This window comes from Nyctibius grandis, chromosome 11 (genome assembly GCF_013368605.1).
Source record: "Nyctibius grandis isolate bNycGra1 chromosome 11, bNycGra1.pri, whole genome shotgun sequence".
Lineage (NCBI taxonomy): Eukaryota > Metazoa > Chordata > Aves > Nyctibiiformes > Nyctibiidae > Nyctibius > Nyctibius grandis.
This window is the reverse complement of record NC_090668.1, coordinates 12,314,139-12,334,898: the sequence shown is the minus strand read 5'-3', so window position 1 is coordinate 12,334,898 and position 20,760 is coordinate 12,314,139. Positions and strand designations below refer to the sequence as shown.

The 20,760-nt window shown below is 39.3% G+C and overlaps 1 protein-coding gene across 1 annotated transcript in view; it reads left to right on the top strand.

Annotated features, from left to right (window-relative positions):
* Positions 1 to 20,760, top strand: part of TCF12 (transcription factor 12) — a 168,939-nt gene that overhangs the window by 126,252 nt on the left and 21,927 nt on the right. The window contains 8 exon segments of the mRNA XM_068410665.1: positions 11,518 to 11,623; positions 12,780 to 12,790; positions 12,792 to 12,882; positions 12,885 to 12,919; positions 13,236 to 13,380; positions 14,912 to 14,925; positions 14,927 to 14,977; positions 19,180 to 19,258. Coding sequence (XP_068266766.1) covers positions 11,518 to 11,623; positions 12,780 to 12,790; positions 12,792 to 12,882; positions 12,885 to 12,919; positions 13,236 to 13,380; positions 14,912 to 14,925; positions 14,927 to 14,977; positions 19,180 to 19,258 — 532 coding nt within the window.

Here is a 20,760-nt window from a genome sequence, read left to right as displayed (position 1 = left end):
CTACGGACTCTCTGGGGACTGAAATGGGTCTTTGTGGTCCCTGGGGGAAGAAGGAAGCTGCAAGTCACTCTGCGGGCCCGGCAGTTTAATAGTCTGAAGTACAGTGATGTTCTTTTTTGCAGCTGCTGCTGCAAGGTCTTTTGTAGTGGAGAAAGGTTCAGTTCAGATATCATTAGCTTTACTGCATAGTTAAATAGTTCTGGATGTGTAGTTTGACTTGCAGTAAAAACGCAAGTGTTCTTAAGCTGATGTAAACTTCAGGATGTATTTGCCAACATAGTCTGAGCACAGTAGTCTTCTGATTGATTGGAAGAGTTCACTGAAAAAGCATTTGAAGCTGGAGGTGTGAATATTTTTTGTTGGTATGTGTATATTCTGTATATTTACAGACACTACAGTAGTATGTCCTGAGATAATGGACATGATACAGAAGACTAAGATTTTTATCCAGTGATAGTTTTCTACTGTAGTCAGTTTGTCACCTTTGTTGGATCTTTTTAGTTCAGAAGGTTTCCCTGACACACAAGGTGCTTGGGTGAATGAACCAAATTTCTACAACTTGCTTTCTTTCCCTGTAAATTACTGAATTCAACTTTGCCCATATTTTTTCTTATCCTGAAATATTTTCCTGCTTTTGCCAGGAAGGGAGGCAGGGAGAATTCACAGCATTGGCAGTTGACACAGTTAGAGGTGGAGAAATGTGGTTTTGCTTTAACCTTTTTTTTTCCTGGATTGAAATCCATATCTGACTTATCAGGAGCTATGTTAATAACCAACTGCATCCATATGTAGGAAATAAAAAAAATGTACACCTCATTAAGAGTTAATGTTAGTTCACGCCACTGTGCAGTGAAGAAAGCAAAAAGACTTACCAGGCATAGAGAGTGTGCAAATAGCGAGGGATTTTTGTGCTGGAAGTTGCTGTCTGTTTGCTGTATTGTGTAACTCTTGTTTTTGCGATGTGCCAAAGTTGTTGGGGTTCCCCCCCCCCCCTTCTCTTTTCTTCCCTTTCTTACGTGGGCACAGAACTGCACCTTTTTTTTTTTGCACAAAAATGTATTATACAATATAAAGGGAGCCTGTTTCCATAGGACCATCACACTTTGTGTACCGTATCTTAAAGATGGATTATTCCATAAAATGATTTTTTTTTTTATTTATTTTTTAAAGCCAAGCACCTTGTGTCCGTGTTGTCTTTGTGTCAGGGTCCTGCCCTCTCGTGGGCTTCCCCCGTCAGCAGGCAGCCTGGGGCCTGCCTGGTGTGCTGGGGCGGGCTGGCGCCCCGGGGTGCTGGCTGCGTGCGGGGCGTCGCTGCCCGGGTGCTGCCGCTTCCCCACGGGCCGCGCCCCCAGCAGCTCCCCGTGGCTTCGGGAGGCGCTCGCCAAAGTTGGAAGCAACTTCGGGCCGAGCCAGCTGGCCGTGAGGCCGAGCTGCGGCACGCGGCGTCTGCTCTGCCGCAAGCGCTCTAATTTAATTAAACCAAAGAGCCAAAGATTAACTCGCTCAGGACGTGTCCATTTGCTGTTGCGTGTAGCTCGCGGTGTATTCGGGTGCGCACGACCTCTCCGTGTACGCAGCCCCGTGCGTGCGGGCCGGTGTGCGCGCCCCCTCCCCGCGCTGCTGGGAAGCGTGCGGGCCGCGGCGGGCGGGGGGCCCCGCGCCTGGCCCGGCCCGGCCCCCGCGCCCGGCCGGAGATGGTTCAGTCCTGCTTTGCATAAGTCGCCTTTGAGGCGCTCCATGTGCGCGGGCGGCGCGGCGCGCGGGCGGGCGGGTGGATGTCGTGGCGAGAGGCGGTGCACTTCAGCCCGGCCCGCCGCCAGCCGCGCCATGTACTGCGCGTACCCCGTCCCCGGGGTGGGCAGCAACTCCCTCATGTACTAACTACAACGGGAAGACGGTAAGGGCGGCCGCCTTTGTTCGGGAGCTGCCGGGCGGCGGGCAGCCGGGCTGGGCGGGCGGCCGTCGGGCAAACACAAGTTGGCAGCGCGGCGGTGCCCCGCGCGGCTCCTCAGAGGGCGGGGAGAGCTTTCCAGAGGCACCCTGTTCCCGTGCCGCCGGTACCGGAGCAAGCGGGGCGGGGGGGTCTTTAAGAGACGCTGTACTGGGGCTTGTGGGCCGCTTTGTGTAGCGGGCGGAGATGGAAGTCTCCTCAGTTTACCGACGGAGACACCGAGCCCGGCTCCGCGAGCGTGCGGCGGGCAGCGGCCCGCGGCGAGGCGGCGCTCCCTGAGGGGCCGGGGCCGCGCCGCCCGCCCTGCCCGCTCCGGACGCCGGTCCCGCTGGCGCCGGCTGCGCGCCGCGGAGGGCGGTGGGGTTCGGGTTCCTGCGTGCCGGCGGCTTGTCCTTCCCCGCTGCCAGAGCAGCCTTCTGGGGTGCGCTTCCGTCACGGCTGCTCTGGCTGCCGGGTCCCGAGCCGGGGCCACCGCAGCGCGGCTGAGCAGCGCGGCCCCCGCTCGCCGGCCGTCAGCGTTGCCGTGCCCAGAGCTTGGTCGTTTCACTTGTATAATTTTGAAATAATTAAAATATTGCTACAACCACTGGAGAGTCTGAAAAAATTTCATCTCCTCTCTGTGTTCTAACTTTCTGGAAATGGGACGGGGTATTTCTGTTTCATAGTTGATACTTAAAATTTTTAAGTTCATATGACGACAGTTCTGATTTTTGTGTGTAAAAATTAGCATGCAATGGTAAATTTAACACCGTATGTTTTTTTCCAGTCTGTTCATGTTGTATGTGGTTTTGGCTTCTAAAAATAACATTAAATAGGAAAAAGGGAGATGCTGATATTGATCTTTTTTGTGGGTTTTTCTGTTGTTTGTGTTTTTTTTTTTACTGCTGTTTGTCCTCTCGTGGGCCTTTGTGAGCTTTGCATTCATTAGTAAACTTTTTGCCAAGATTTTTGTTCAAAGATAATTAAACTCTGTATCTTTATATTCATTAAAGACACTGTGTATGAGCTTCTTGAGTAACAGAAAAGATGCTGGAGGAGAGGTTAGGGGAATGAGGAAAATTGCTCGGTCTCTATTTCATTTCCTTTGGTATAAATGCCAGCTGTCTTTCAAATATGAAATTATTTTCCTTTCATGTCTGCTCCTAGGCTAAAACAATCTGTTTGAAGTTTTATGTGAAGATATATATAAGACTTAAGTAAAATTAACTATACAATACCCCTGAAGCAAAGGGAATATAACTTGCATGGAGTTTTGATTTTATTCTTTCTAGAGCACAGATCACTCTATTACAACATTTCTCTTTGTTCTTGTAGCAGGAAAAAAGGCTTTGATCTTATTAAGTATTTCCAGGCATATAGTAGATGGAAGTGCTGGTACTGTAGGAGAGCATGGCTTGAAAATTGATAGCATGTGCCTGTTATGGGTCAGAGGTGACCTTTATGAGCTTGAAGAGTTAGTAAATAGATGACAAATCATATGATGATCCTATATCATGTTGCCCAAGGTTTTATTTAAATTTTTTTTTAACATCTCGCTAGCTTTTAGCATTTTCTCTCCTAGGAATTCTGCAAGTTGGACTAAATTACTAATTTAAATATACAGAAGGAGGATATTTGAAGTTGGAGGGGTTGGGTTTTGTGTTACAGTTTTGAAGCACACATCTTGGTGTGTATGCCAAATCTTTGTATGAACCTTTCCATAAGGAGAGAACGGTATATACCCTAAGCTTGATGCCTTACTGCTTTTATTTTGATTAATTAGTTGTTGGTAGTATATACCTCATTGTTTGAGATTTTTATTTAATTATTGTATTAGATTTTGGATATTGATATTCCTTGATACCAGCTAATGTATATAAAATCTTATTTCTTTACACGCAAAGCAAGTGGGGAAAATGACATGTAGAAAATGTGTGTTTTAAAACTTTTTATTAAATATGTTTTGTTCTTTCCAACTTCTTAAATTTGTAAGCCAGCAGAGCACTTAATACTAAGCTAAAAAACAAGTATCTGAGCACCCAAATAGATGGTTGTGTGTGCACTGGCACATAAATTAAAAGTTTAAATATTGTCAGGGGTTTTTTACTATTAGAAGAGGTTCAGTTTTTGTAATTTCTATATGCTTTAGGAGGGATACATGAAACTGAAAAGTAGTGTGTTGATACAAATCCCTTGCTAAGGAGTAAAATGTTACCATTATGTGTAATAGATGTTACAAAAAATACATATTTCAAGAATCCTCAACAAATTAAAAAGAAAAAAGATCTGAATCTGTTTCATAAAGAAATAAAGCACTTGCACTGAACTAGATGATGTAGCCTGGTTTTTTTTGTCCTTCACCTGTTGATATATAGAAAATATTCTCAAAAAATCAAAACACCTAACCCCCATTTAAAAAAAAAAAAGCTGCAAAAATGTTTAGGTGGAAATAATAGCACAAATTTAAATTATACTTTTTAAACATTTTGAGTTTATTCTTTTTTAACTAATAAATAATTAAGCAAACTTCTTAATTCGCTGGGGCGTTCTTATTTAAATTTTATAAAATGCAATAGCACCAAAATAATATTTAAGTAATAGAAGTTTTGTATCTTCTTAGTACCTAAGACTTGAAAGATGTCCACTTTTTTCAGTTCATCTGCAAGTTTAGAAGTAAATTTATTATGTACTGTAGAATTATTTTTATATAGATTGCAATACAGTAATGTGTCAGTTATCACCAAAATAAATCATTTAAGGAACAATATTGATCATATTTTATTTTATATCAGCTGTGACTACTGTTTTGTATGATAATATATTTGTGAAGCTATTACATGTTATTTTTTGTATTCTGCGCATTGTATGGGTTAATTTGATACACCAGTCTATGTATGAGTATTTTTTAGTATTGAATAAATACTTGTTTTTCTCAGCATAGGCTGAGATTTTATTGAGCACTTCTCCAAGGTGGGGGTTACTGCATCTTTCACAGTAGTATTTCTACAATGCCTGTTTTAAAAAGGGAGAAAAAAAATCAGCAGATACATATATTTTGCATATATGTAATGCTTTGTGATTTATTTTTTTGTAAACTAGCTTATATTGGGATTTTTTTGAGAAAGTGTTTTTCTTTTTCTTGAGATTTTGAGAGTGTAAAAGGCTGTTTATAAATGTGTCCCTGTGTGTGCACACGTATATACATACATATGGGCCACATGTGTACAGATGAATAAATACACACAGGTGTGAGTATATATGTGTGTATTTGGATATTTTTAGTGGAGAAAATGCCTGTCTTGCAGCCATCACTCTCAGAGTTATAGCAGAGAGAAACATGTTAATAATATTGTGTGATGCTTAGATGACACGACAGCACGCCTTTCTGTAGCTGTTAAGCAATAAATAATGTACTAAGTCTTTTAACATCAATGTAAAATGTTTTTGTTTTGTAAATTTTGGAGCAACCAGGTGCTAAAAAGGATTCAATTCTGCCTTTATTAGTATTGGGCCAGTAAGTATACTGGGAGAAAAGTACAATCAAAGCTGTTCGGTACCATATGCTGCCCACAGGCAACTTAGGCAAGGTCAAAGCTAACATTTGTAAGTCAGGACAAATATAAGATTGTCTGGAAAATCTCTAGGGGTTACATGGCTGTGGACATTGAATAAAGAGAGGTAGTAAACACACTGGTCAGCTGGATTTTTTTTTCCTGTTCGTCGTCCTTCTCTTTTCCCCTCCCCATCCTCACTAAAAAACGATGAGTTACAATGCGTCAGCCCAAGAGAGTTTTCCCTGCTCCACTCCATTGAGTTGAACTGCCAATCTACCGAGCAGTGGTCCCCTGCCAGAAGGGTGTCTTGTCCTGCAACAAGCTTTATTGATGCTTTAAAGTGAAGGTTATGTCCGTTTCCTTGGGCAAATGAAAGCAGCTAGGGACGGGATCAGGTGTTGTACTGGATGGATCTATATTTCTCAAATGTGAGCACCAAAGAGTAGCACACCCCCGTTTGCTCTGTGCGTTTGCTTTCGTAATCACGCGCATTTTGAAATCTGTTTCCAGAAATACAATAGTGTGTGTCGGATGGTACAGAAACTGAGTCGTACTAGTGAGTTCAGAGAAAAGATAAAAATTGAAAAAGATAGCATTATATCTCCTGCTGCATCTTCCTATGGTCAGTACTGGTCATGGGAATTCCTACCACAGCTACAATAGCCCTTCTGAAATACAGGGAACAAGTTAAGAAACAGGCTGATTAGTTTCAACTTTTCCATTTTTTGGTTATTTAAAGTCTGAATTCAGTCAGGAATTTTTGAAGACTTAGTTTTAGGCATCCTTTAGGAACAGCGTCAGTTGAAGAGTGTGAGGAAGAGATTTTGCTTAGCAAATAAAATACAAAAAGATATCTTCAAGCACTATATACGTATATTTATTTTTTGGTGTTGTTCCTGCTGCCGTACCTTCTCTTTCCGTCTCTCTCCCTCATAGCTACAATTTAAAAAATAAAATCAAATTTAAGAACAGACCAAAAGGTTTCCATATACTGAATTTGGAATTTTTAAGTTTGCCTCTCGCTTTTAACATGACTTTAAAATTGTCATTTACTGGGGAAGAAGCTAGGAAGGTGTTGTGCTATGTATCGTGGCAGTGGGATTCTGCATTTCAAAAATACCCAAATAGGCATGTATAGCATGCCTAAAGTCTATAAACGTTTATTTAAGATGGGAATTCAGTTTTAGCTGCTTCAAGGAGTTTTAATTTTATACCATTCTTAAAAATTATCGTTTGGATTTGCAGACAAGACTGATTCTCTGTTCTCTTAAAGGAGTGTTTTATTTTTATTCCGGGTTGCTGAGAAGAGTTTTTTAAATGTACACCTTTACACCTGGTATTGGAAGCAAGTATGATTGAGGATACGGTATCCTGATCTTGTATACTAGGGCTCTTCATTTGATCATCTTGCTTAAATATCAACTAAAACAAGATTTTAGGGTGGGGTGGGGTTTTTTTTGGCAGCTTCTATCTTTCTGTAAAGATGAGCATGGAAAACTATAGTTTAGTATTCTGCATTCCTGAAGTTCTTAGTACATGATTTTTGTCAGAAATATAATAAACATGAAACAAGTTTCCTTTTCCCCAGAGCTGCTTTTCAGCAGGAATTAGCTTTTGCCACAAAACCTGCAGATAATACACTGTAGAATTTTGCCACATGTACAAATCATTCATCAGTGCACACTTGCCTTAGTGCATGACTGATGCTGATGGAATGTAGATAGGCTACTTAGCAGAGTTTACAAGCTACAGAACTAGGTTATCCATCTCTGCCTGGTTTCAAAAAATTCTCTGTCTCCAGCAGCTTGATAAATATTTTTCTGAACTTCCAAAATTGTTAATAACTAGGCTTAAATGGTAACATAACTCATAATTCCATAAACAGTATGCGTGATGGGAGCCTTGGTCTTGAGATAGCATGAGCTCATCGGAAGTAAGGTTGGTTACTTCCTTGCTATTTTTTAATCTGCTTTTAACATTAATATTGAACATTGATAAATATTAAGAATTTGAAACAGATTACAGGAAAATTGCCTGAGAGGAAGTATGCCAACAGGAGGACTCTTAAGTGCTATATTTATTAAATGCATTTATAGGATGAGACTTGGAAGTTTTACTTAGCATAAAATGGGGCAGACCCAGATCTTCAAATTAATGTTCATGCTATTGGCACAGATATTAGTAAACAGAAGCACACTGTGTAATCCTTTGATATGCTTTAGATATATTAGGTCCATGTAACTTTCATGATAGTGTTCATTATGTATGTTAATCACCAGGGCAGATTTCAAAGAGGATGATGCATTTGTTTTGCTTAAACCTGATGTAGTACAGATAATGTCTTCTCGGCTCTGTTCTGAAATCAGCTCCCACCACTACCCCTCAAAAAAATCTCTTAGTTGTCATCCTGCCTTTCCCACTGGAGAAATATAAACCAGTTCAGGGTGCGGAAGAGACCGACGTGGGTCTCTGACTTGATGTCCTTTGCAACTCATTTGTCCTGCTTCCCTCTGCGGAGGCCATCTACCCTTTCAGAAGCACTGCAGCATTAGGATTGATGTATATTCTAGCACAACTCCGAAAAAGTCGAGTCCTCCACTTGATAAGTCATGTAAAAAAACCGGTTTTGGCGTGCGTTTATCGGAAGGGAATTTCCTCATTCATAATCGGCGAGTGTTTTTTTGCTGTCAGCATGGAGACACATCCGATGCCTTTGGTCGCAGTGTGTTTAAGGGGATTAGAAGATGGGCTCCTCTTCTACCTGCTGGAGACAACCCCCTTCAAGGAGACTCTGCAGACAGGCTGACCTTTTTAACAGTATTCCTTGTCTTAGTGGGAATGGCAGCCAGGAAAAAACTGGGTTGATGCCTCTTGGATGTCACTTGTTATCAGTTTAATAGCTAAAAGAGGCCGTCCTGAGCAGCCACGTCATATTTATAACTGCCCTTACTCAGCTGCTGCAGAAGAGAAAGCCCTTTAACTAGGACGCAGAGCGGGGAGCTGCTGCACAGCCGTGCAAGCCCTCCTGCGGGCCAGCAGCCACCGAGGCTGTGTTTGCTGGGTAGGGGTTCCTTAGCACGCGTGGGGCTTCTTCAGGGTGAACAAACTAGTCACCCTGCTACGTCGCTTCCCGACTTAAAAACAAAATTTCATCCTTTTTTAATCAACTTTTTTATTTAAAACTTTTGTATTTTACATCTCATGGCCTTCAGGTGATCTTAGTAAATTTTCTCCTTGCTTTTAAATTTTGTTTGTAGTAACACAACATAAAAATTATGATTTAGGTCATTAACCAGAAAAAAACCTGGCGCTCATCTGCAGGTGATCAGATGACATCAGATGCCTGGTTTTAATTTGTGGGTAGTTCTGATTGTAACTAAAATGAGACGTGCTCCTTTTGTGGAATTGGCTGGCTGTTTCCCCACATCTGAGTTAATGAAGTCTTGAGACCCACATCAGTTGTGTTTTGCCGCAAGAACCCTTTGATCTGAAAAATCTAGACTGGCACAAGTGCAAGCTTCATAACATCGCAGCTTATGTTTTTGCAAGCTATAGTTAAGATACCAAAACAAGCAGAAACTATATAAAGTTATGTGTCTGTGCTAGGACTTTTCATGTAGCTGTTTGGAAGGGCCTCTTTTACATTAATACAGTTTTATAACTTTTTTATTATGTTAATGGCTTGTACATATGTATCTGTAAATGATACATTTGTAGGAGTTTTTCAATTTAATTTCCCTTTTGAGATAGCATTTAATCAGTTTTATAAATCACCCAATTATATATAAATGTTGAAGTTTCAGTCTGAAGTTTGTATTTACAAATCTCATTGATACCGTTACAGTTTAAAAGACGTATAATTCGTCATTGTAGGTTGATTCCGCGTTAATCAGTGTGTATCTTCCATGGCAAGTGCTAAATGTCATAAAGCTTTGTTTCCACTGCCGTCCCGTGACAGTGATAGATTATCCATCAGCTATAGCATATGCCGCGTTATTCTGCACAACAGAGAACTTGTAAATTAAGCCCAGTTTTGCCTAATATGTTTGCAGTCTTAACGAGTGTGAGTATTTTACAATTTGACAGAGTGACGTTTCTGTTAAAATAGTCTGAGGCATGGAATACACGTGCATTCATCATATATAGTGAATACGTATGTACTGTTAACATTGCTTTATAACGTATTGTCATTCTGTCACTCAGGTTTGGTAAGCCATCTCTATTTTCCGTTTATTCCATTAACTGGAAATTTGCAAGTAAAATATTGAACAAAAGCTCCCCAAAGGCTTTGTTTCCTAAAAAAAAAAAAAAACACATTTATTTTGATAAAAAAATAAGGTTGAAATAAGCATGCAACTGAAAGTTGTAGGTTTTCCACTTGGCTCCTTTTTATCAGGTGCCTTTTTTACCTGCTGCCTTTTTTCATTACGTGGCTTGTATCGGACAGCTATGCCCTGGCTTAACTCCTTCTGCCCTGGTCCTGATTCCATCATACTGTAGTTTGATAGGTGTTATTGAAATTCTGCTGGTGTAAAACGAGTCGAAGCGAGTGGTAAATCAGTGCCTCTGCTATAAAGAGAGCTGTCGGCAGGCACATGCCCAGCCATTTGGTCTGACAACAGCAGGCTGGAAAAGCATTTGGGAGCGGGGAGGAGGGCTATTGGTATGCAAATGGAAGCGGGACTTGCCCACTCACTCTCTAAATGTCCGTGGCAGAACAGGCCCCCTCCGGGAGAACAATGGCCTCTTTGAGGGAAATTACCCTGGTTTGTTCGGCCCCTTGGTTTTCCTGGCCCTCCTCTTGCTTGGTAAACAACATCACCAGCAAGACAAGGGAGAGACGTGAATGTTGTAGAAACAGCCGTGTGCCTGTATTTGCATAGAAGGGATAACAAATGCCTCACACTTGCATTTTAGGGCATAGCGCACTTTGTAAGTTGCATTATGTAAGCTTTAAAGTTTTAAAATTATTCTTAATATATGCGTTTATGAAGCCTTATGTATTTACAAGTAAGATGAACAATTAAAAAAAACCCCAATTTTACTTTGTAGCAAAAGATGCTCTGGTTTCAGTGTTACCTTGTTTATATTCTTTGCTGCCATATTTGTTAATTCACCTTTTTTTTTTAAGATTTTTCTTTTAACATACACTAGTCTATGTTGCAACATTCAGTATATTGACCAAATACTGATATGAAGAAAAGCATCCCTTAGAACAAACTAACGTTATGGGTGAGAGTCGCTGAGTCTGTGAATGCTGGCCTTGTTCATTTGACTGACTTATTCCTTGATATGCTTTCTATTTCCCGTTAGGGTCACTGCAATGAAAGACTTATGTTTACTTGGCATCTTACAATTTTTAACTTGTTAAGAAAAGTTCATTGTTTGCAAGTTGAGAATGGTCATTCCAATGTGGTGTTACACTGCAAAAAGAATGATGCTGGTTTTCCTTAATGCTAGGCCAGAGTGTGAAAATAATTTGCTTGATGTTGCAGTGTTAAGAGTATTCCTCAGGACTCGCATTACATATATTTTTGATGACTATACAAAGGCGTGCAAGTTTCTGAACGGATGATACAATGGTTGCGTTAAAATCTTTCCATTTGTCACTGGATGTTCTTTTTCTTTCTGATTGTTGGGATGCCAGCTAATTAATATTCAAACAGGCATACAGTTGTTTTTAAAATACAATTTGTTTGGGGCCCCAGTTGTTTTATCTTGCTTTTTTATCTGAGCAACAAGTCTGTGCGAGTCACGCACTTAGAAAGCAAAATCAGCATTCAAGCTTTTATCAGGCCACCTGGCTGAGTTGGCACACCAGAAAGTGTGTTGTTAGGATCATTCTGCTGTAGTTCCTCTGTACTGTGGCAACTTGCTAAAAAGCAAATAAAACAAGGGCAACGAATGCTGCAGCTTGCTACACTGTTCTTTTTTTATTTGTGCTTTCTGTCTGTGTCTGTATGCTGTTATGGGTTTTTTAATGCATGACACCCAAATATTACTAACCTGCTTTTATTGCTCTCCAATATTTAGGTGTATGCACCATCCCCGAGTTCTGATGATTTCAACAGAGAATCTCCAAGTTACCCGTCTCCTAAGCCACCAAGCAGTATGTTTGCTAGCACTTTCTTTATGCAAGGTGGGTAAAATGACTTCAAATATATGGGTAGATGTCACTTGTCCTTTAGGTAGAAATCTGCAGTCAGCTGCTGTTGTACTGAGTGAATGAGGAAGCGTAAAGGTAACATACTGTGCTAGAGCCTATGCTTAAGTTTTATATACTTCTCAAACAGTTAGATGAAGGGAGCTGTCTGTTGATTTAAAGTTTTTCTCATGACATTAATTGCTGACTGATATTTAAGGGGATTATACACCAGGCCAGATGGACAGAATCCCCCATCCTTTGATTTGTAGGGGCTTCAGAGCAGCACACTGGAGTGATAGAGAAAAATGAGGTGAGGGCTTCTTGACTGTTCTGGAATTTGACTGTACAATATCAGCTAACAGTCTTAAGTTCTCAAATGCTTGTATATCCGGCAAGCCAAAAAAAGGGGGTTGCATTGAGCAAAATGAGAGCAGAATTCATTTCCTCAGCCTCACGGCATACAATTAGCTCACAGTGTAGTCTGGTGAGGTTTTGGAGCATATTGAAAGCATAGTCTCTCAGTACAGGAATATGCAGAGCACTTCAGTTGTGTGCTACAGAAGGAAAACTGCATTGACACACAGGTTTTAGGGCGTATGTAATGTAGTCATTTCAGTTATTTAAATCTGCTATTATGAAATGTGTTTTATATTTTTATGGTACTCAAAGTATTTTAGATTATAAATTGCTTGGTTTAGGTTAATAGATGTTCTGCACGGTATGTTTATGATGAGCTCTGCTTCAGCCAAACTTTTTCTCCCCTCCAACCCCTTTTTTATTATTTCTTTCAGTCTGGAATTTTTATCAACCCCTCTTGATATAAATCTGGCCTTACTGAAGGTCTGTGTAATTAGCAGAAGTACTTGGTATTTATCTCAGCTGTGGTTGGATTGTATTTCAGCTATAAAGCCTGTGTTGGGTTTTTTTTTTGTTTTTTTTTTTTTTATAAATTTAGCAACAGTGGTGGTAGCATGAAAATAGAAGATGCATTATAGACTGGTCACCATTTTCCTGTTGATGTTAGTCTGAATAGCTGAATTCTGTATGTATTTTTAAAATAATTTTGTAAAGGAAAGTAGAACTCAGCTACTCTTCTTCATTAAATGTATTTTTCTTGTTTTCCTTTGTATTAAAACATTAAAAAAAAAAGATGGGACCCACCAATTCTTCTGACCTCTGGAGTTCGTCCAATGGCATGAGCCAGCCTGGCTACGGTGGGATGCTGGGAGGCTCCTCTTCCCACATGTCCCAGTCCGCAGTTATGGCAGCCTGCACACACATGACCGTCTGGTAAGATACGCAGCACAGATGAATGTATTTGTACTTGTATATAGAGATCTGACTTAGAAGAATTCATTTCTTGTTTGCTGCTTATGTATGTCAGTTAAAAACCCAGTTGTCAGAAATCACAAACTTACTGTATTAGATTTATGTCCTTTTATTTATGTCTTGTATAAATAAAAATCTCTGGCTATATAGTCATCTGTTCAGACAATGGATGAGTCCCTTTCTTAATAAAGAGCTGAGTGTTATATATTTGGTATCTTAAAATATCAATATTTAAAGGACTAACTTAATATCTTATGTCTGTTTCTCTTCTCTCTAGAGCTATCCCCCGCATTCAGTCTCACCTACAGATATAAATGCTAGTCTTCCTCCAATGTCTAGCTTCCATCGTGGCAGCACCAGCAGTTCACCTTATGTAGCTGCCTCACACACTCCACCTGTCAATGGATCAGATAATATTCTGGGTAAAAAGTTCTTCCTGTTTTTTTTTTTTTAATGAGAAAATGAAATTTAGGGTTGCATGACGCACAAAATTAGTAAGATTTAATTTATGGGATGCTTGTAGATCAGGGATACTGCACCACTGTGACATTTCTGTCCTCACTGTGGCTGAGATGAGGCAAATTGTTTTGGAGTCAGCTTAAGACTTACTAGTTTATTTGCTTTCACAGCCAAGCCTATGCCCAGGAGATTGTATCCATCTAACTTAAAAGCAATTATCCTTCCATACTTTAGTATATGTACATGTTTCATGTAGGTAGTTCTGGTGTTTGCAGTTTTCAGGGCTGCTGTATCACCAAGGTACTGTGCCAGAGAAAGGCAGGAAGACTCTTTCTTTGGGGAGCTTGATAAACCACATTGTAAATTCCTCTCTTAACTGATTTAGAGATTACCGAGTAGCCAGTATGGTGGCTGGTTTAGTCTCTTCCGTGCTTACCTAGAAAGCATGAGATATACGATGATCATCTGTTTCTTGCACATATTTGCACATCTTAAGATACAGCCATAGAAATTAAATGCTTGTAGACTTCCCTTGTCAGTTCGATGTGATTTGCACTTAGCTTCACTTTTAAGTAAGCGGAATTTAGTCAGAGTGACTATATTGGTTTTGATTTGAAAACATGTTTTACACTCATCTTTAAACAGAACCCAGTTAATGAATCTGCATGGGAAATTCAGGCTGGAAAATCCAAGTTTGCCACAAACAGAAACAGCGAGTGTTGTATGATTTGGATTTCTCACATGAATGGCTTACGTTCACATTAAATACATTTTTTTGGCATTAGGAGTTGGTAATTGGAGAAGGGAGAGTCACTTTTAAAGGGTCTGTCTTCTACAGTAAAGCAGATACTTCAGAGGATTCAGGTCCTTTCTGTGTTTCCAATTGGCAGGGCTTCAGGCTTCCTCTTAGCTTGATGGCCTGTGGAGCAAAAGGGCATGCAAAGCTGCTGACATACAACTAAGAGCAGGGGTGACAAAGCTTGGTGGCTACGAGCTTTTCAGGGATTTCTGAAATGAAGATGAGAGTACAGCACGGGGAATTAGAGCAGGGGGAGCAAGGAGACACACAAGGAACTATTCAGTGAATTTGGCTTTAAGAATTAATGAAACGTGCAGCACTTTAGTAATAACAGCTTAGAAATAAGCTGCGATAATATAATTTTCTGATTTTGCTTTTCTTTTCACATTTCATTAAAATTAGCCTGTGATCCTAGAAAATAATTTCAGTCTTTTTTCTAACTGCTTTCCACTTGTTGGTCCTTAAGTTATCACGGTGATACTGTGTTTGACTTTAAAGAGGAGAACATCTAAATTTAAATCTAATTGTTTTAATTAAATTTTTAAATATAATGAGAACTGATTCTGTTGACACTGACTTCCTCAGAATATCCGTTTAAAAAGTGGTTGCTCAACTGTACATGATGAGTAAAATAATAAAAGTAAATAAAATTTCAGCTTTAAAAATAAGTGTTGGGTTTGCTTTCCACATTACAGGAAACAGAGGAAATGGTTGCTGGAAGCTCACAGACAGGTGATGCACTTGGAAAGGCATTGGCATCTGTAAGTAGCAGTTAGGATATTGAGATCTGAAAGACATATTTTGATCATTGCATCCATTATTTATGTGTTCATTCATTTTATAATACCAAATCAGGAGTTTTCATGTATGAAGTTAAAGTAATGTGCTATGATACAATGTCATATACTAAACAGATGTCTTTAAAAAAGCAAGTGGAAAATGCTTTTATTTGTAGAAGACTCATTCTGACTTCCTTCTTTTGTTTTCAGATGATCGAAAAATTTGGGTCAGATATAGTTTAGAAAGTTGTTTAGACAAAGTAAAAGATAATAAAAAAGTTTAGAGTTTGATTTTTTTTTTTTCCTGTAGTGTTCTAGTTAAAAGTTGAATATTTTTAACATTTCTCTTAGAGCAGATCCTGCCTCAAGGTTTTAAAATGTTTTCTCAGTGGCCTTATAAAACTGAGAGGTTTTGAAGGCTGTGTTGTGTAGCCATAATTTATCGAACAGCCTTTAAAATGCTGTATGTGCATGAAGCTTAAACTCCTAACTCTTGTTGGCATAATGTAGATAATGTGAAACATTGCAATGTCTTCAGTCTACTATAAGCTCTGTTTGTATATGCACACATGCAGCAATTATTTTAGCATTAGTACAATCAGATGTACTTTTTATAAAATAGTAATTGATCCAGTATAGCAGAAACTTCAGAGTTAGGAGTGGTGGCGGGGGGAGCACTTTGTATTTCTTGTACATAGCAAGTAGGGATACTAAGTCTGGTTTAAAAGATAGAAATGAGTACTTTGCAGCCCCAAAGACCGTTCATTCCTGGGTTGGATTCTGCATCCACTCACCTCATACCAGTGAATGCAAATGTGCATATTCGTGCAGATCCTGTTACCCTTGCATCCCTCAGAGGGTCATATGTTAAAAGATTACCAGATCTGATAATGTCTGTAATGTCCATATTGGGTAGGAGAACTCTGACCTACTGGCTTTGAGGAGAAAAATGCCCCTGTTGCTTTTGGGGATTCAGGAGGTAGATAACAATTCAGAGTCCAGAGGGCAGTTAACACTCTCTTTTTGTCTGTTTGAGACCTGTCAGAAAAGAACTGGGATCATTTTTGACTCGTAGAAACAGCAATGCTTACGTACTTCAGGCTGTTCATTACTCTGCAGATGTATTAGGATGTCTGCTGTTCTTCAGCCCGACCAAAATTTCTGTTGTAAGTCGGACACGCTGGCCAGCTAGACCTGCGGGATTTCGTGATGTTTTCCACCTGCTCTCATCTTTTAAATTATTTTTGCGTCCTTTCAGGTATTTTTGCCCAAGTCACTAGCTGAGAAAACCAGGCTGATGCTTAGAGGAAAAACTAAATATATTGCGAGTGGAAGTCAGGGCAGAAATGTTTAATCTAACTGGTGGGTGGGCTCTGGTTGTCATAGAAACTTGTTTCTGTCATCCCGTGTTGTTGCTTGGCAGGAGCAGCCAGGTCATTCCATAAATCATTTCTGTCATAGCTGATGGTGATGCATTCCATCTGCTCTATCAGTGCATGCCATAGTCTGCACACTTCAAATCCCTCGCCTCATCCATCTGCTTCCCCCCGCACCCCGCAAACACGCGCGCGCACCCAGCACACTTCTTGCGTTGTTGGGCAAGGAGCACCGCTCAGGGTTGTGGAGAGGAGGGAGGTGGCCCTCTCCTGCAGGTGAAGCTAGCGCCGATGAATTTCGAATGGCTAGTAAACCAAGAATATTCTTCTGTTTGAACAAAGTTTCATTTAAATACTGCTATTGTCTTGACTTTTTTTTTTCCCTAAGACGAAGCTATATGTCTTTCTGTTAGGATTTTTAAAAGCTACACCTGCAACTGTTGAGAGGAGTTTCTAGTTCTAAAATTCTGTTGATGTACGCCACACAATAGGCCTTTCATGTGCGAAACATCAGAGGATACGACATTTGTTCTTCAGTTTAGGTATTAAAGACCACAGAATAGTATGGATTAAACATGTAAGGCCAGATAATACATTTGCAAAGGTTCTTTTATTTTAGGTTTAAGCCTGGATAATTGTGGTCTTAATCTCAGGGTAGGCAAGAAGAAGAGAATTGTACATGAAAGTATTACACAAAGTTCCCAAAGCCCTGTGGCATTATGCATTAGTTTGGATAATGAACTAGTATAGATAGAAAGAAAGAAAATCTGGGTATTCGTGCCATTTCTACTGTGTTTCCTTGAACATTTGCCAAACAATAACCCTTTAAGATTGTGCCCATGGAGGGTTATATGCAGCAGAACACATTCTGGTTTATTTCATTGCCTAATGCCAAATCAAAACACTTGGTCTTTAATTTAGAGGAGATCAAACAGGAGGACTGTTTAACTTCGTTGATTATATCAGACCTCTTTGTGATAACTTATGTTTTGATTCCTAGCTCAGAACTAGGGTAAAGGCCTTTGTATGGTCTTGGTAGTTAAATAGCCACTGGTCCCCTCACAAAAGAAAAGAAAATGTAGGGAAGTTGACTTCTAAAAGTAATTCATGAATTAAGTTTCTTTGTTGCTTTAGACTCAATAACATTAACATAACAAAGCCTAACTGAAATGTACACTGTAGTGTTTAAAAAATTGGACTAACAGCTCCGAGGTTTGGCTCTGCAGGCTCTCAATTGTGCAGCTTTTGTCTAAGAGCCTTTTCATTAGACCCTGGCATATTGGCACCCTGCTGACTGGAATGGACCATGACTGATAGGAGGAGGAGTCTCATTTGTTGCAGTAAAATGAGTCATGTTACCGTTTAAGCCTGGCAGAAGGTGTCAGGGTTGTTCATCATTGGTCATTTAACAGCATAGTGGCCAGGGGCTGCATGCAGAATGAGTCCTGACCTCGTGTTTTAGTTGTGGCTTTGGTATAAGGTTAGGTTTTCCCTCTTATAAAATACAGCAAAATAAAATCAGCAGGTAGAGCAGTGGAAAACGACCAGTTTCAAAGGAAACTTCATGGCCTTTGTTCTGACATCATTTTAATTTTCTGTATCTTATGTATCTGTAACTCTCCTCAGTTCCCATACTGACACCCAAGATTTATTTTTATACTGGTGTACAATGCATGAATTTCCTACAATGGTCTGAGGTAGTTTGTTCTTTGAAATACATTTTCTTTCTATCATGTAGAAAAAGGAGGAGGTATTTCCGTTAGGGAACTGATGGTCTTTTCTAATGAAAAAGTACGATAGACCAGGAAGGAGCATGTGGTCTATCAGGTCCTGGTTTTGTCAGATCAAAAAATACAATATGCAACTTAACCAAGTCCCAGTTTATTGTCAGCTAAATGCTGAAATGTCATGTTGTCTGTGTGAAGAGACATCAGCCACCTTGCCAGTGAAGATTTTTTAGCTGCCATCTGATGACTAAAAAATCCTGGTCTCTGCTCAAGTAAAACAGGTTTGAACTGATGACCTATAAAAATATGTTCTGAAGTCCATAGTCAGCCTCTAAACTTATTCAGTTCCCTTTACAAAATGAATTTTCCAAGAATCTTGAAATTTTAAGTTTTAATTAAAGCTTTAAGCGTTATGTCTCCTGATTTTATCAAGACTGTTTAATTACATTAATAGCAAGGAATGAATTGTTGCAAGTTGAGTTTTAGTATCTCAAGGGAGCAGTTGGTATAGAAATAAGAGAAATTGTATGTGCTGCAATACATAACGAGCAACAAAATTTTAGATGTTTTTCGTTTGGTAGGTAGCAATAGTAACTAGAGCTGAATGCTTTCTTGCCATTTTCTCTTGTGAAGGTTTAATTTTTAGAAGATAATGTGTTGACTGCTAAAATCTTTTCTCTGTCTAAAGTTTGGGAAATCATTATTCCTCCGCATTTTCCTGAAGTTTTGTTTGTTATAATTATCTGTGTACTGTTAATTCTTGTGTATACCATTCCTCTTCAATGATAAAAAAACTGTGATTTCTGCTGCTGTTAAAGTAAAAGGAAGATCAGTTATACTTGGGTCGCTATCAAATACAGACTGTGCTTATTTTGACAGCTGCTTGAAAATTAAAGTTCTCTGGACATTTTTAGAGCCTTGAGTGTAATAAAGCAGAGCTGTGATTGAAGGATGAAATTGTTTTTTTAATCAATCCAGCACCAAAAGTGACAATTAAAAGCATGAAAATGAATCCTAATAGCTATTTTTTCCTGTGTATTATGACATGTATTGATATACAATCTCTTTTGTCTGTTGTTAGATTTATTCTCCTGATCATACCAGCAGTAGTTTTCCATCGAATCCATCAACACCAGTTGGATCACCATCACCTCTTACAGGTAGAGACTAGCCATTTGTAAATAACTTGTTTGTTGTTTTGAAAACATCTTGTTTGGAATCACAGTGAAATCGGCAGTAGCTTCCTTACATAATTACTTCTATATTTTGTTTATTTTCCTGTTGTACTAAACCAAGATTTATAAATCCAGATTCTTAAATATTTTGTTATGAGCATTCACTTAAATCCTGGCAACTGATTTGAAAATTAGCTTATTAAAATAATCTTTGAAAACATTGAATGACCATATACTATCACAGCTATAAAGGTATCTGTACCATTGGAAAGAACTAAGAGTGATTTGGTTGGCTGTTTTTTTAAAGCTATATGTTAAAACGCTGCGGCAGCTTTCAGTGACAAACACAGCAGATGTGTGTTCCCTCTAATGAAAATATAGCAGTCTATGAGACTATCTGATTTTTACACAGGATAGCTTTTCATTCATATCTTTCATGAATGCTTTCATTCTATGGGAGAAGAATTTCCGGCATTTTTCAAAATGAATGCTCTGTGTTGCAGCCACCTCTGTCACCTGTGCTTTGTGTGTTTGTAGTGTGAATGTGGGAAGAAGCATTCCAGCGTGGAGATGAACTGTGGGCAGCTGCCTACAGCTATTAGTGGGTAGTGCAGCTTTCACAGACACTGTGGCCTCAGCTGTCTAGTAAAAGTTGAACAGCTGTTCTCCATATAGAGAGGACTGTGAAAGCTCCATTGACTTAAATTTGTTGTTTAACAAAGAACTAGAATTACAAGCAAGATGATGTAACTTTAACCCTGTTCTTTCCTATAGTGCAATTTGTTAAATTATTTAATGTTTATCCAACAGTCTGTTTTCCCATTCTCTGTTGTTTGATATATCCCTGCCAACTCCTGGCTGTTGGTCACTCTTCTGCAAGAGTGTTTTGCTTTATATTAAAAAAAAAATTAACTTATAGTGAAAGGTGTACAGAATGAGTTTAGCTGAACACTTTTGTCATCTAGATGAATAAATTAGTAAAGTTATTGCATGCAAAATGCAGTCATGTATATGTATGTGAACATGCATATCTATATATGCAATGTCACTCAGAAAACTTTCATCATTCATATTACACTCATGTTTAGTGGTCACTGTTCTGGTTTTATGTGGACTTAATGGATTCGTGAATATCTGACATGGCATACCTGAGCAGCTGCTTTGGGCATTTTGTTTCTATAACTGAAAAAACCTTGTTGAATTGAGTAACGATGGCATTAATGGGATTTTTGAATTAGTAATTACAGTTGACAAAAACTGTTTTGTGTATCCTTGTTGTACTGAAAAGGCAGATCAGACCAGAAAATTATTATTGTTTTTTTCTTAACATCAAAGCAAATATTGAAAAGAGCTCTGTGGCTCGAAGAAAGAAGATATGACATTGCAAAGTATTTAAAATTTTAAAGATCCCAACTGGAGTTTCCTGATTAGATACCACACCTAATCTTGTAAGCATGAAAGCACTAGCTAATTTCTGGTTTTAGAAT